Source organism: Triticum aestivum, chromosome 6B (genome assembly GCF_018294505.1).
Source record: "Triticum aestivum cultivar Chinese Spring chromosome 6B, IWGSC CS RefSeq v2.1, whole genome shotgun sequence".
Lineage (NCBI taxonomy): Eukaryota > Viridiplantae > Streptophyta > Magnoliopsida > Poales > Poaceae > Triticum > Triticum aestivum.
This window is the reverse complement of record NC_057810.1, coordinates 646,074,306-646,087,632: the sequence shown is the minus strand read 5'-3', so window position 1 is coordinate 646,087,632 and position 13,327 is coordinate 646,074,306. Positions and strand designations below refer to the sequence as shown.

General features: G+C 47.6%; 1 protein-coding gene across 1 annotated transcript; it reads left to right on the top strand.

Annotated features, from left to right (window-relative positions):
* Nucleotides 1–5,157: 5,157 nt before the first annotated feature.
* On the top strand, nucleotides 5,158–6,540 carry LOC123138471 (zinc finger protein 8). The gene has a single exon (XM_044558448.1). It carries the CDS (start codon nucleotides 5,446–5,448, stop codon nucleotides 6,304–6,306), a length of 861 nt encoding a protein of 286 aa, XP_044414383.1. The 5' UTR covers nucleotides 5,158–5,445; the 3' UTR covers nucleotides 6,307–6,540.
* The last annotated feature ends 6,787 nt before the right edge of the window (nucleotides 6,541–13,327 follow it).

Below are 13,327 nucleotides of genomic sequence, written 5' to 3'. Positions count from 1 at the left end.
GATCCATGACAAGTTGAAGAAGAAACTACAGATGCACTCTCTGGCTGCTTGGTGAGGCATGTACTTCACGTTCCTATTGGAACAGCTAGATGAACAACAACGACAGAGATATTTATTTCGGATCCCACTTTTTTTTGAGTTGGCACGGATAGGGCCAGTTAAAATGGCATCTAGGAGGAGCAAGGGAGCACAACCTGCTACTACATGGCTGCACTCGCTCCAGTAGTTACTGACCATGACAGCTTTTCACCATCAAATATATGAATATGACTCCAATTAAAGTCCTTTTCGAGTTCATTATCAGGCAAAATATCTTTCACACTAAAAATCAGGCAAAAAAATCATAGTATAAATGGAGTTTCTTAATATATTTTCCGAAATGTTAAAAGTCCGATGTCAGATTTTGAAGTATTCCAAGCGAACGCTCTCATGCACGTCAGATCCCACGAACGAATCCTGAAGTGTTTGCCTCAAACGCACCCTCCGAGCGAAATACGAGTGAAGGCAGTAAAAAAAAAGGCAGTAATTGGTTCTCCTAGGATGGCATTCTAAGAGAGCACATTCAGAAACGGCATTTTCTGTTTTTAGAGCGTGGCAATTCCCATCTTTTTCGGTCAACGAAGCATGGCAATTCTCTTCAACCAACAACGGAAATTTCACCAATTTTTGGGCTAGCAATTCCCAACACTAGTAGAAAACAGGGCTTTGGTTCGCCCAGAAAAGAGCATTAATCCCGATTGCATTACGAACCGGGACTAATGTGAGCATTAGTCTCGGTTCGAGCGGCTAGGGCACCGTACATGCATTAGTCCCGGTTCAAATGGGACCTTTAGTCACGTTTCGTGCCACGAACCAGGACTAAAGGGTGTGATGCCCATTAGTACCGGTTCGTGGCACCAACCGGTACTAAAGGTTAGACCTTTAGTCCCGGTTCGAGCAACCAACCGGTACTAATGGAGTTCAAGGCATTAGTACCGGTTCGTGGCACGAACCAGTACTAAATGTCCCATTTTCAAACTCTACCCCCCCGGATCGCTTTTTCAGTTTTGTAAAAAGCAAAAGAAAATGATAAAAACTTCAAAAATTAAAATCCTTCCAAATGTAGTTACATTACTACATGTACTAGTTTGGAAAATTTAAAAACTTAAATTTGGACATGTTTTGCAAAAAGTGTAGGGAAAATGTAAAACGGCTATAACTTTTGCATACGATGTAAAAAAACGTATAATATATCAAAATGTTCAGCACGAAAATCCGCATCCGATTTGACTTTTTTTGGAATCCTCAAATTCCAAAAGGAAAAAAAGTTATGCTCAAATTTCAGTTTGTTTTAATTTTTGTTAAATCTGGTCAAACTATGGTCAAACTACTTATTCAAGAAGTATTAGTGTTACTATATAATTATTCAAGAATATTAGTGTTACTTTATTTTAGTTTTTTTTGAATTTGGGTCAAATCTGGTCAAACTGCGGTCAAACTATTGTCAAATAATGGTCAAACTACTTATTCAAGAAATATTAGTGTTACTAAATAATTATTTCAGTTTTTCTGAATTTTGGTCAAATCTGGTCAAACTATGGTCAAACTACTTATTCAAGAAATATTAGTGTTACTAAATTATTACTGTTTTTTAGAACAACAGTTTCAAACTCAAACAGTAAAATGTGTGACTTCATGCTCAAGCTAAATTCCCTAGGGTTAATAGGATTGATATCTTACTATTGTCAGGAAAACAACAAGTGCAGACTTGGAAACAAGGGAGAACAGAACCCGGAAGTTAAGTGTGCTCAGGCTGGGGTAGTGAGAGGATGGGTGACCATTCGGAAAGTTAGATGATTTGGAATGATGAGGGGTGATTAGAAATTAGAGGTTAAATTGAGCAGTAGTGAGGGTGATTAGAGATTAGAGGTTAAAATAATTCAGAAATTTGAAATTTAGGAAAAAAATTGAATTTTTTTTTCAAATAAAATCACAAAAATTCCTTTACTATCGGTTGGTGTTACCAATCGGGACTAGAGGGGGACCTCCAGGCAGCGGCCACGTGGAGGGCCTTTTGTTTCGGTTCATGTAAGAACCGGGACTAAAGGGGGGGCTTTAGTAACGACCCTTTAGTCCCGGTTCAAGAACCGGGACTAAAGGCCCTCACCAACCGGGATAATAGGCCCTTTTTCTACTAGCGCAATGTTGTAACTATGGCAAATCCCCGAAAACGCATGTCTGCTGCAGCATGACAATTTTCACTCTAGCAGATCATTACGTAACAACATGGCAAATTTATCTTTTTTGAATGACAATTCTAAAGCATTCGCTCATAGTGGGTCTTTTTTTCAGCGAACGAAAATGTTGTTGGGTTCCTAATTTTGGTGTGGAGTAATGGTAGACTTAAGTGAGATTCCTAATTTAACGGACAATTTTTTTTGAACACACTACAAACACAAGCGCTCATAAATACATGCGTACAATCACCCTATCAACGCATACACGCATACCCTAACCCCATGAGCACCTTCGAGAGACCGAGTCGACATATTATCCTGAGATTTACGAAGTTACCGTAGGCGCCTCGTCGTCGACGGAAATGTCTCCTCCTACTGAAAGCACATCGCCAGAAATCAGAAAATAAATCCAAGAATAATGCAAGCACTAGGACTTGAACTCTGTTGCACGTACGCCCTACCTAGGGCTGCAAGAAAAGCTCGAGGCTCGTGAGCCGCTCAAGATCTACTCGTTTTTTGACTCCACTCGAGGTCGACTCGAAAAGAAACGAGTTGAGTTTGAACACTTTATGTAGATCGGCCAAGAAACGAGTCGATCTGGAGCCAATGTTGGCTCGCTCAGTTTTAGCTCGATAGCTCGACAAAATATCATTATGTTAAATGATCATGTCATATATTAAATGGAAATAATATCATATATGTTGTCCATAATTTTTCTCCATTTTATTTAGCAACGAACATGGTAACTTAATTAAGTGCAGAGAGATTTAGGCCTAATTGTGGCACGTGGTCGACTATGTGTTAAATATCCTATTTTTTGGCAAAGGTTCCCAACATATCCGCCTTTTTTTTCATCCATAAATTTATAATTTTTACCATGCATTTAGCTCGAAACTAGCTCGAGATCGTTACAATCTGAGCATGAGTCATGTTCTATAGCTCGATCATGAGCTTCACTTAGTTTGAGCTCGCTCGAATTTTCATATGAGTTGAGCTGAGCCAACTCCAGCTCGCTCGAGCTCGACTCGTTTGCAGCCCTAGCCCTACCCCTATGTGAACCTTCGAGAGACTAAGTAGGCATACCATCTTGAGATTTATGAAATCATCGCAGGCGCCTCATCGTCGAGACGTCGACGGGATCGTCTCTTCCCACTAAAAGCGCATTGTCGAAAATCTTGAAATAAATCAGGAATAATGAGTGCAGCAGGACTTGAACCATGCTGGATCGGGGATACCACTGTCCCTCTAACCATCCAACCACAATCACATGTAGGTTTATGGTTCAAAATAAGGGGATGGATTGGAAGGCCCCCCCCCCCCCCCCCGGCGCGCGCGTGAAATTCAAGCTAGGAGAGGTGCCAAGGGAGGAGGGATTAGCTGGAAGGAGTCTGTAAAACAGCTGTAAATTGCAGGATTGTTGGTTTTTGTGTTTTCGAGATTTGGGTTGCTCACCCGTATACCACATGATCAGTATAAGAGATAAAGCTTGCAAAAGGCTCAGCGAAAAAGAGAAGCAAAAGGAGAGTGGAAGGAGCAAAGCTGGATCTACGTACTGTATATATGATGGTCAGAGAAACAGCTAGCCAGCAACAATTAAACATGTGGATCCCAGTGCAAAGCGCCACCGATGATGATGGCTACAATTATTATAACCGCGCTGTCAATCAAGAAAAAGAAAAGGTCACAAAGTGGGAAAACGGAGCTATGCTCATATATACCTTCTCCTTGTCTTGTTCGCTAGCCAGCCGTCGAGATCGATCGATCATCCATCGATCTACCATGCTGTGCATGCATGCAAATAGGCAATGGAGCCAGAGCCAGGGCCATCACCCCAAAAGCTAGCGTGAATAAATAAAGAGGTACTCCCTCCATTTTAAAATATAGTGCGCCCGCGCTTCCCGAGGTTCAACTTTGACCGTAAATTTAACCAACAAGACCAACTGCGGCGGAAGAAAAAATTATATAATTGAAAACTTCTTTCGAATACGAATTCACTGATATAATTTTTGCTCCCGCCGCAATCGGTCTTGGTAGTTAAATTTACGGTCAAAGTTGAAGCACGTAGATAGAGAAAACACTACATTGTGGAATGGAGGGAGTAGTAAAAAAGGAACAAGTTGGGCCTGGGCTGCAGCAGTAACTCATCATGCAAGCAGCAGGCCGGAGCAGGCATCGAGCTCCAGCACAGGCCACGGCCAGAGGCACGTCGCCGTCCCCAGGAGGACCACCACGTACTCCATGTAGCACCACCTCCTCCGCGGTGTGGTCTCGGTCGACTCGACTGGGCTCTCATCTCACATCTCACATCTCAAGTCTCATGCGTGCGTGTCCTAAATAAGCCAACCTCCCATAAAGATTGAAGAACAACCCTAGGGCCAATCCAGAGGCCGCCCGGTGCAGAACAAGCAAGGAGTCCGGACGATGGCGATGGGTAGGTAGACGGAGCCACACGAGCCCGTACGTACGCCCGTCTCCCTTTGGCCACTCCATCGGTCCATCGACGGCGACGATGGGCACTGACAGCTACGGATCATTGTGCATGAAGATGAAAGCCTAGACCCAAAAGAAATGAAATGAAGTTTGCCTTCCGTCTCTAGCCTAGCCTAGGTTTAAGCCCATGTAGCTAGTAGCTGCGCGTGCATGCGATGCGTGTGTGTACATATATGCACCCAGTCCCAAAATCTGCCGAGAGTTATGTCATGCCTGGGACACACATGATCAGCCTATTTCCGGCTACCACTAGCTAGCTAGCCCCGGCCACCGGGCTGACCATGACCAGCGTGCATGCAGCTGCGGCTGGCAGGATAGTTGGGGAAGCTAGCTAGCCAGGTCCAGGCGTGCCCGACTGCACAAGCAGCAGCTAGCGGCAAACTGCGACTGCCATTCCACTACGGCGCTGCGTCTTGTACTTGGCGGTGGCGTGGTGGATGGGAGAGAGCGAGAGGTTTTTAAGCTGGCCCCTTCCTTGCTTGCTTGCTTGGTGTAGTCCCCTCCACACTCGGCTCCGACCTTACATAGACATGCATGGTCCCCCTCCGCCCCGACCTCACAAGCATCGCGCGCACTTCCCCTTAAAACCGCACCAACTCGTAGCCAAATTCCTCACATAGCGCACAAACACTACAGAGAGAGACGAGCTAGCTAGAGACGCTCCAAGTCAAGCTACCAAGGCGCGGAGAATTCTCCGGGTTCACGTACGTAGCATAGCAGGCTAGGTGTCTCGCCGGCCATGGCGACGCCGCAGGAGGTGCGCAGGGTCGACTCGTTCTCGCAGCTGCCGTTCATCCGGCCGGCGGTGGCGCAGCAGCAGCAGCAGCAGGCGAGGGAGACCATCCGGCTCTTCGGCCGCGAGTTCTCCAACAACGACGCCCTGCTGCAGCAGCAGCAGCGCAAGCAGGAGGCCGGCGCCGGCTCCCCGGACGCCGCCAACGGGAGCACCGTCACGTCCGAGGGCAACGGCGGCGGCGGCGGTGGAGCCAAGGGCGGCGCGTCTGGGGCGGCGGCGGGGGAGACGAGGAAGTTCGAGTGCCACTACTGCTGCCGCAACTTCCCGACGTCGCAGGCGCTGGGCGGGCACCAGAACGCGCACAAGCGGGAGCGCCAGCACGCCAAGCGGGCCCACCTGCAGGCCTCCCTCGCCATGCACCGCTACGTCCCCGGCGGCCACCACATGTACGGCGCCCTCCTCAACTACCACCACCACCACCCCGCCGCCGCCCGCTACGACCAGCCGCCGCCGCACTACCCGATGTGGACGACCGCCAGCATGGGGCCCTACGGCGGGGGCGGCCCGGGCTCCATGTCGCAGCCCATCGACGGCAGCCCCGTCGCGCAGGCGCAGGGCCACTGGAGGGTGCCCCTGCCGGCCGTGGAGAACTTCGGCGCAGCAGTCCGTCACGGCGCGGCTGACATGCCGCCGGCCGTGGTGGTGCGGCCCGGGGAGGTGATGACCTGCAAGGACGAGAAGGTGGTGATGAGCCTGCTCTCCTCGTCGCCGTCCTTGTCGTCCTGCTCCTCCACGTCGCCGGAGAAGCTAGGTAGGTGTGAATTGGGGCAGCAGGAGGCTCTTAGCTTGGACCTCCATTTGTAACTCTCATTTTTCTAGGTTTCTTTCTTCTTGTGAGTTGGCAGTAGTACTTTGCAACTGCATGTTGATTCAAAATAGCTTAAATAATCTCCACCGTTTTTGCAGTCTCGATCCATGTTTAGCTAGCTAGCTTGCTCCCCTTTTTTTCCCAAGTTATTATGGAATCAAAATGGCTTCCTGTAATTTGCAAGAAGGTACCAATTACAAAAATTCCATCAGGACCTGTTGAACTTATCAGTTCCCAGACAAAGATTAAATTTTGCATGCCGTCGCAAGAAAATGGAACAACAAAATATCACTTTAATTTACCATGCAACATGCAAGGCAGTAAAATTTTGGCAACTGGAAAATGTGGCACAAAGGTTCGTTCATCATCATACGGTAGATGTAGAATCTGTGGGGCCAACACTGCCGTACATGGGCCCATATACATGATGTACACAACATTGTTTTTCCTCCCCCACAGGCCCCATGCTAGCTACATCTGTCTGCCTGAATTGCTTTGCACAGAGATGGCTCTTTTTAGCATGTGTTCTGCCCAAGCCAGGTATGCGATGTACTTTCTGGGCTTCCTCTTATAGATGAGTATTATGATAGTAATAACTTAGTCATGGCAGATTGGCACGTGAGCGGATGGCTCAAAAGATCAACAAATAATAATTGGAGTTTTTTTTGTGAGCATTCGGGAATCTCAGGCAGAATGTTTGTTCTCATCCATGTACTCGTGCTTGCCTCAATCATGGTTGTTTTCATTATTGACGTCGCACAGTTTCCTTTAATTTGCAAAAAAAAAAATGTTATATAAAATCAGTCCTTACAAGAACTCCCGTGCAACCCACTTCAAATAATTTCCTGCAAAAAAAAAACCCTCTTAAAATAAAGGAGCTCCCGTTCAAGAATGAAATTAGAGGCTAGTTCCTGAAGAAAACAACACCGTCTTCCTTCTGCATCCCTCCACAATTGCCGCGCCATGCCAAGTAAAATGTGTTAAAAATTACTCCTGATTAACCTCTCCAAGGGATTGCACATGATCACAAATTCACCTTCCACACCATTCACGGTTTCCTTGAGCAGCGCTTGGTAAATTTCATTGCACAATGACATTGTACGGCGACCACAGTACTGGTACTTGATTTGCAGGATTCAATTTCGGTAGACGTTTCTTGTCCTCACTTCGTGTCTCGTTCGTTGTCCCGGCAAGCAGGCCGACACGGACGTACTCCTACACACCGTCCTGATCACATCCTGCATTGCCCGCCATCAATTACCCCCCCGTACACGTGTACTATGAAGTAGTATAATGAAAGTAGCTACTTGTACCAGCTAACCGGTAATTTAAACTGTATAGAAGTCGCATTTAGCTGCTTTCAAACAACTCTCGGATGCCGTATCAGTGATGCCGTATCTTCGGTGGCTGTTGTGGTGGTGCCGGAGGCAGGTGACGGGCGTTGGTGTCAAGCTCAGAGATGTTCTTTTATCTTTTCAGTTTTGTCATGTCGGTCTATACGTGACTTGTACTTTGTTTTTTATGATATGAATGAGACACGTATTACCATGAAAAAAAAACTCTCGGATGTAGGCGGAACTACGTACGCAAGGCCCGCAGTGTGCTAGTGAAAAGCATGGGCCGTCCAGATCGACCTACCCTATGCAAAGCCTCTTGTCGCCGCCGGGTAAAGAAATTCCGCTCAGAAATTGCATATTTAAATTTGTGAAAAAACCTGCAAAAAATTCATCGCATAGAGATGATACATATGTACTGTGTTACAAAATTCCAAGTCCGAATCTGTTTCATATATTAATAAAAAAACATGTTCTGAATAGTATCACTTCAAGTATTATCGTGTCACTGTCACATTGTGTTTTTTTTTGCAAATCATACTGGAGTTTTATTCCTAAGTCGCAGGGTTAAAATCAAGAGGCAATAAATCCTCCCAACTTGGAGGACATCTACTCATCCATACTGCAGTTCATGGCTCGATACGGGACTGGAACTTTTTGTCTATGGTGTATATACATCCTATATGGAAAAATAATTTAGTAAATGAATAAAAAGTCAACAAATTCTGAATATATTTTTGAAATAAACTTGACATTCCATTGTACTGCTAGAAAAAATCCACAAAATGAAAAAAAATCTCGTTGACTTCTTTTCGAAAAATACAATTTTTTTTGGTTAAAATAGTGTGAATAATGACCAATAATAGCAAATAAATTTTATTTTTTGCACTGAAGTCAACGCTGGTTCTGTATTCATGAAAATTTATATACTATTGCAAAGGAAAGCAAAGTTTATTGTAAATAAACCTCCAAACATTTTTTGACTTTTTATTTAATTATCACAATAAATCCCATATGAGGTGTACATATACCCAGGGACCAAAGGGTATTTCCCACTCGATACGGCTATAATTTTCCGTACAATCTGCTACCCTATTTCGAGTCCTACAATTTTTTTGTGGAACAAACTCCCTTTCACTCATCATTGACTTGATTTGGTACTATCCATGGTGTAATTTGTCTGTTTAGTTTCCACAGTTATGTATGACTTTTTTTTACATGTTATATACATATTGTATGAATATTGCTGATATTTTTGTCGACAATTTTGAAGATATATCAATGCTAAACTAAGGATCCAGTGCCCTAGTATACGTCAAAGGTATAGTAGACCTAATCAACCCTACTTTTTGGAGCTGGCTTGCAGATATGCACGTATCTCTGCCTATGACAACGAGTGTAAAATAACACACGTGCAGACAAGGATATATATCTGATCGAAGTAAAGTGGGGATCCCATGTAAAAGCCGCTGATTTGGCAACAAAGATCGGCTTCACGGAGAAGAACTGAAGCCACGCGATCGATTTCTCTGATGAATCATTGCACACGAATTAAGACAATTTTTGTGAAGAGGAAAGTCAACAGTATATCATCTTGTAGGCACGCAGACATGACGGTATAGATGCATGCATGCTGCTCTGGCGCCGTGTAGCGCTAGCTTGCAAAAGCATGTACTACGTGCTACTGCCGATCGGATGGGCCGAAACTGTTGGGCACAGACCGGAGATGGGGAGTTCCAGGGGGACAGGCAAACTGCGGTCGATCCACAGCCATCTGACTGCCACTATAGCCAGTGGCAAGTCATATGTCACGACGATGCATGGTGGTGCAAGCCAATGAGAAAGCCATTCCGGACGATGGTGGTGTCTGCCACTGCATGCATGCTGGCCGCGCAAACGGCTGGCTGACAGGGTCCATGACGGAGGAACGATGCAGAAAGTACGGTGGAGCTATTCTAGACAGATCTAAATAGGGGGCACTGCGCCATGCGGCCAATTGGGGTGGCATTGCCCACATACGAGCAGGTACGTACGTCCATCTCTGCGGCAGCGAGCAGGCATGCAGCGGCAGCGGCACCACCGTGCTCCATGCAGTGGTTGCCGGCCGGCCAGGACCAGCTAGCGGCGCATGCCGCTGTACTTGGATGGTGCCAAGACACGCACTGACCAGTAGTTAAGGTTAAGCAGGTGGTACCATCCTCGCTGCTGAGTGGCATGTGCATGGATCTGTCAAAGTGCAGGGACGATGTGCCACGAGAGTCAGTGTGCTGATTGATTCATCTCCCTTGATTAATTAGTTAGCTTCTGCTGTTTGTACTGTATGTAATAAATCGTCGATGCCTATACTTGCTCAGTTAGTTTTGTGCACGTACCCAGCGAGCCCCATGTGCCGGTCTCAACCGCGGCGGAGGTCCATCAGTACAGTGCTTACATTTTTTGTTGAGACAAAGTACAGTGCTTAATGCTCAGTTAGTTTTGTCGCTAATCGATGGATCTGCTGGGTGCGCGCGTGTTTCGGTTGCTCCCGACGGCGCCAAGGGCCGACATGGGTCGACCTTCGGCTGCCGTCTGTGTCTCTGGCGATCTGGCCCATCAGATTTGTTTGCATGCATGCATGCACAACAACGTGAAGGGTCAATGGATCTGATCTCCATCTGCATATAGCATACGGACGTGGCACGGGTTTGAAGGGGATCACGCATGGGCACGCAGAGGCACAGGGAGCGTACCGGAGGCGCACAGAGCAGCATCAAGATTGAAGCTGTAGGGTGCGTACGACGAATGAGCTAAGCTCGCGAATGATTGGGCCGGTCATACTATTTGCGGTTGCACGCCTCGATCTTTCTAGGAGCGGCACTGTAGCTCTGTCTCATCACGCATTGCAGCTACCGCAAGATTCGATATCTTCCATTCCAAGATTTGTCTAGACACGAATGTATCTAATGATAAAACGTGACTTGATATATCCGTATTTAGATAAATCTAACACAAGAGTTTTGCAAGGGAGGGAGTAGCTAGTAACTTTGACATCAGCATGCAATAGCGTCCTAGTGAGATTGTATCAGACAGGTGTTTGTAAGAGCATGGTTAATAGTATAGCCAGCTGCTGGCTACAAGTCAGTGCCATGTCATCTACAGCCTATCTTATAGTCAACATGTACAATAATAGATTAAAAGAGTGTATAATTTTTTATTATGTAGCCCATTCTCATAAAGTGCCGTGATAGAGCTGACTCTTCACGAAGAGCCGGCTTACCTTCTCTCTTCTCTTCTCTTTCCTCCAACAAAGCAAAAATATACTAGTTTATTCCTTATAGCCCGCTGACTCAGCTTTATAGCCCGCTGACTCAGCTCTATTGTACTTGCTGTAAGGCGATCTTTGCCGACTGTTGCCAGATGCCGTAAAAGGCACATCAAAAGATCGACATGCATGCGCATATATAGTAACACTAGCTACCTAGAAGGGTTAGGTCCAGTGATCGATTGTATCCATCATCATGTGATATCATATGATTGATCCATATCTCAGAGGTTGAGCCTGAGACGGAGCCTAGGGCTAGTTTTTAGGCCTCGTTGGTCTATGAAGTGACTGAATGAAACCAGTGACAAGAAGAGCATCACTGTTAACAAGCAGCAGTTATCGTTGTCCTTGCTTGCCTGTCGTTGCCACCCCGGCCGGCCAGATCGAACGGGCCGATCGATCGATACAGCTCGTAACTGTATGGGTACAATCAGGCTGACAGACACGTCGGGAAGCAGCCTCGTCCTGCACAAGGCGCGCCCGACAGGCAGTACTGATGCTTCACTGCCGCATGGAGTACACACCAATTATGCGTGCAGGGTAATGTCGCACGGATCGATCGACGCAATCATTCGACAACGCTGCAGTAATCGCCTTGTGCGGCGGTGGCCGTGACATGAGCGAAACTGTGAGTGGCCAAAATCACTGTTTTGACCTTATTGAAAAAGTTAATCACAATTTGACCCTGCTTTGTAAATATTTTCGAATCTGACCTTTTGCATCGCGCCTGCGGGAAGGGTGCTATGCTCCGCTGTATAGCGTCCCCATTCACGGCGCCATGCAGTTGCCAGCGTGGCACGGGCGGGCCCAGGGCTAGGTACCAAAGCGCCACCTAAGGGGGATCCGGCTTGCCTGCTCCCTCCCCATGCTCCTATCCGTGCTCCCATCTCATCGTATGGTTGTCTTTTTTCCTTTTTCCTTCTAATCTAATCATCTCTCCCCCTCTGATTTTAAGGGGGTGGTGCCGGGCCTTATTTTGTTCCAATCAAATTATGCCACGTATGCGGGAGCATGGATGGGCACACATGCGGGGAGCAGGTAAGTCTCGTCCCCTGAGGGGGCGCTATGCTGCTCAAATAGCGCCTGTGGCCAGGGCGCCATGCCCGGTTGCACGCCTGAGTTTCGTACGTGGTTGTTCAGTCTTGGATCTGCGTGTAAGTGCATGCATGCACGGCATGGCCACCATGCATATGTATCGCACAACACATTACGCGTATATTTGGAGTGTACATACATTGATACATATCAATATATGCATATATACGTGACAGCGAGGCTGTGACAGTGTTTATTTGGTGTATATACCAACAACTGGGCAGTATTATTAACTAAAGACAAAAAGAAACAAATTGTCTATCGCTGTCTTCCGAGAAGAAAGAAAGGCGATCTCGCCTCCCAGCCGGCAGGGCGCTTCCCTCCGCCGCTGTCCTCTGGCGGCTCCACTCGTCATCGATGGTGAGGCAGTTGCTGGATTCACGTGGGTGGATCATTTTAGTCATTAGGCCAACTCCAGCGCACGACCCCATCCCGTCCGGCCCCATTGCCGCCCTGAACGGACAAGAGCAGACCGAGACGGAAGTCCGTTTGGGGTCGTGCTGGAGTTGGCCTTAGTAGCTTATAGGGGTTTGGGATGTTCGTCGTCTTTCACTTCGGTGATGCGTGATGACAACGTTGAATAAAAAATCTTCAGATCCTTCCTCGATGAGCAAACGATATTGGGGTTGGATTTGAACACTGGTCTGTTCAAGTAAGGACGATACGACGACGGTGGCACCCTTGTAGTGGACCTGTGTCCTCAGGCTCCGGCGTTGCAACGGTGTTTGCTCCAGTGGAGGTGGTCTTCCTCCTCCCTTCGATTCATCGAACATGTGATAAGCATGACCGGTGGAGTCATCGTGAATGGGGAGGCCGTGGCCGGCCGGAGGCGAAGGAGGAACCCGACTCTTGAGGTGATCGCCTTCTTCCTCGGGGTCTTCGCCCGCGCATCGGCTGGCCCGGTGGAGGTGGTCTTCGTCCTGCCGTCCGCGGCCTTGACGGGAGGAACCGAAGCGGGGCAGAAAGAGGGAGGTGTCGCGTCAGCTGCGCCCCCTGGGCGAGGTGGTTCCCCTGCCGCTTTCTCTTCATGGCGGTGGCGAAAGGAGTTTGGGCGGCGCAGGCATGAACGGCCACGGGAGGCGCGGGCGGACGGAGTGGCGGCATTGGAGATGGCGGCAGTGCATGCCGGACGGCGACTGTGGGTACTCCATTCGCTGGTTTCCAGTGTCGCGATGCCGGACAGCGAGGTCGGAAGTGAGATTTCAGGCAGCGGCGGCACAGGAGGCAAGTACCGAAGCAAGCGAAAGTTAGTTTTCGCCAAGCGGAAAGGGAATCCGGCAAAAACAA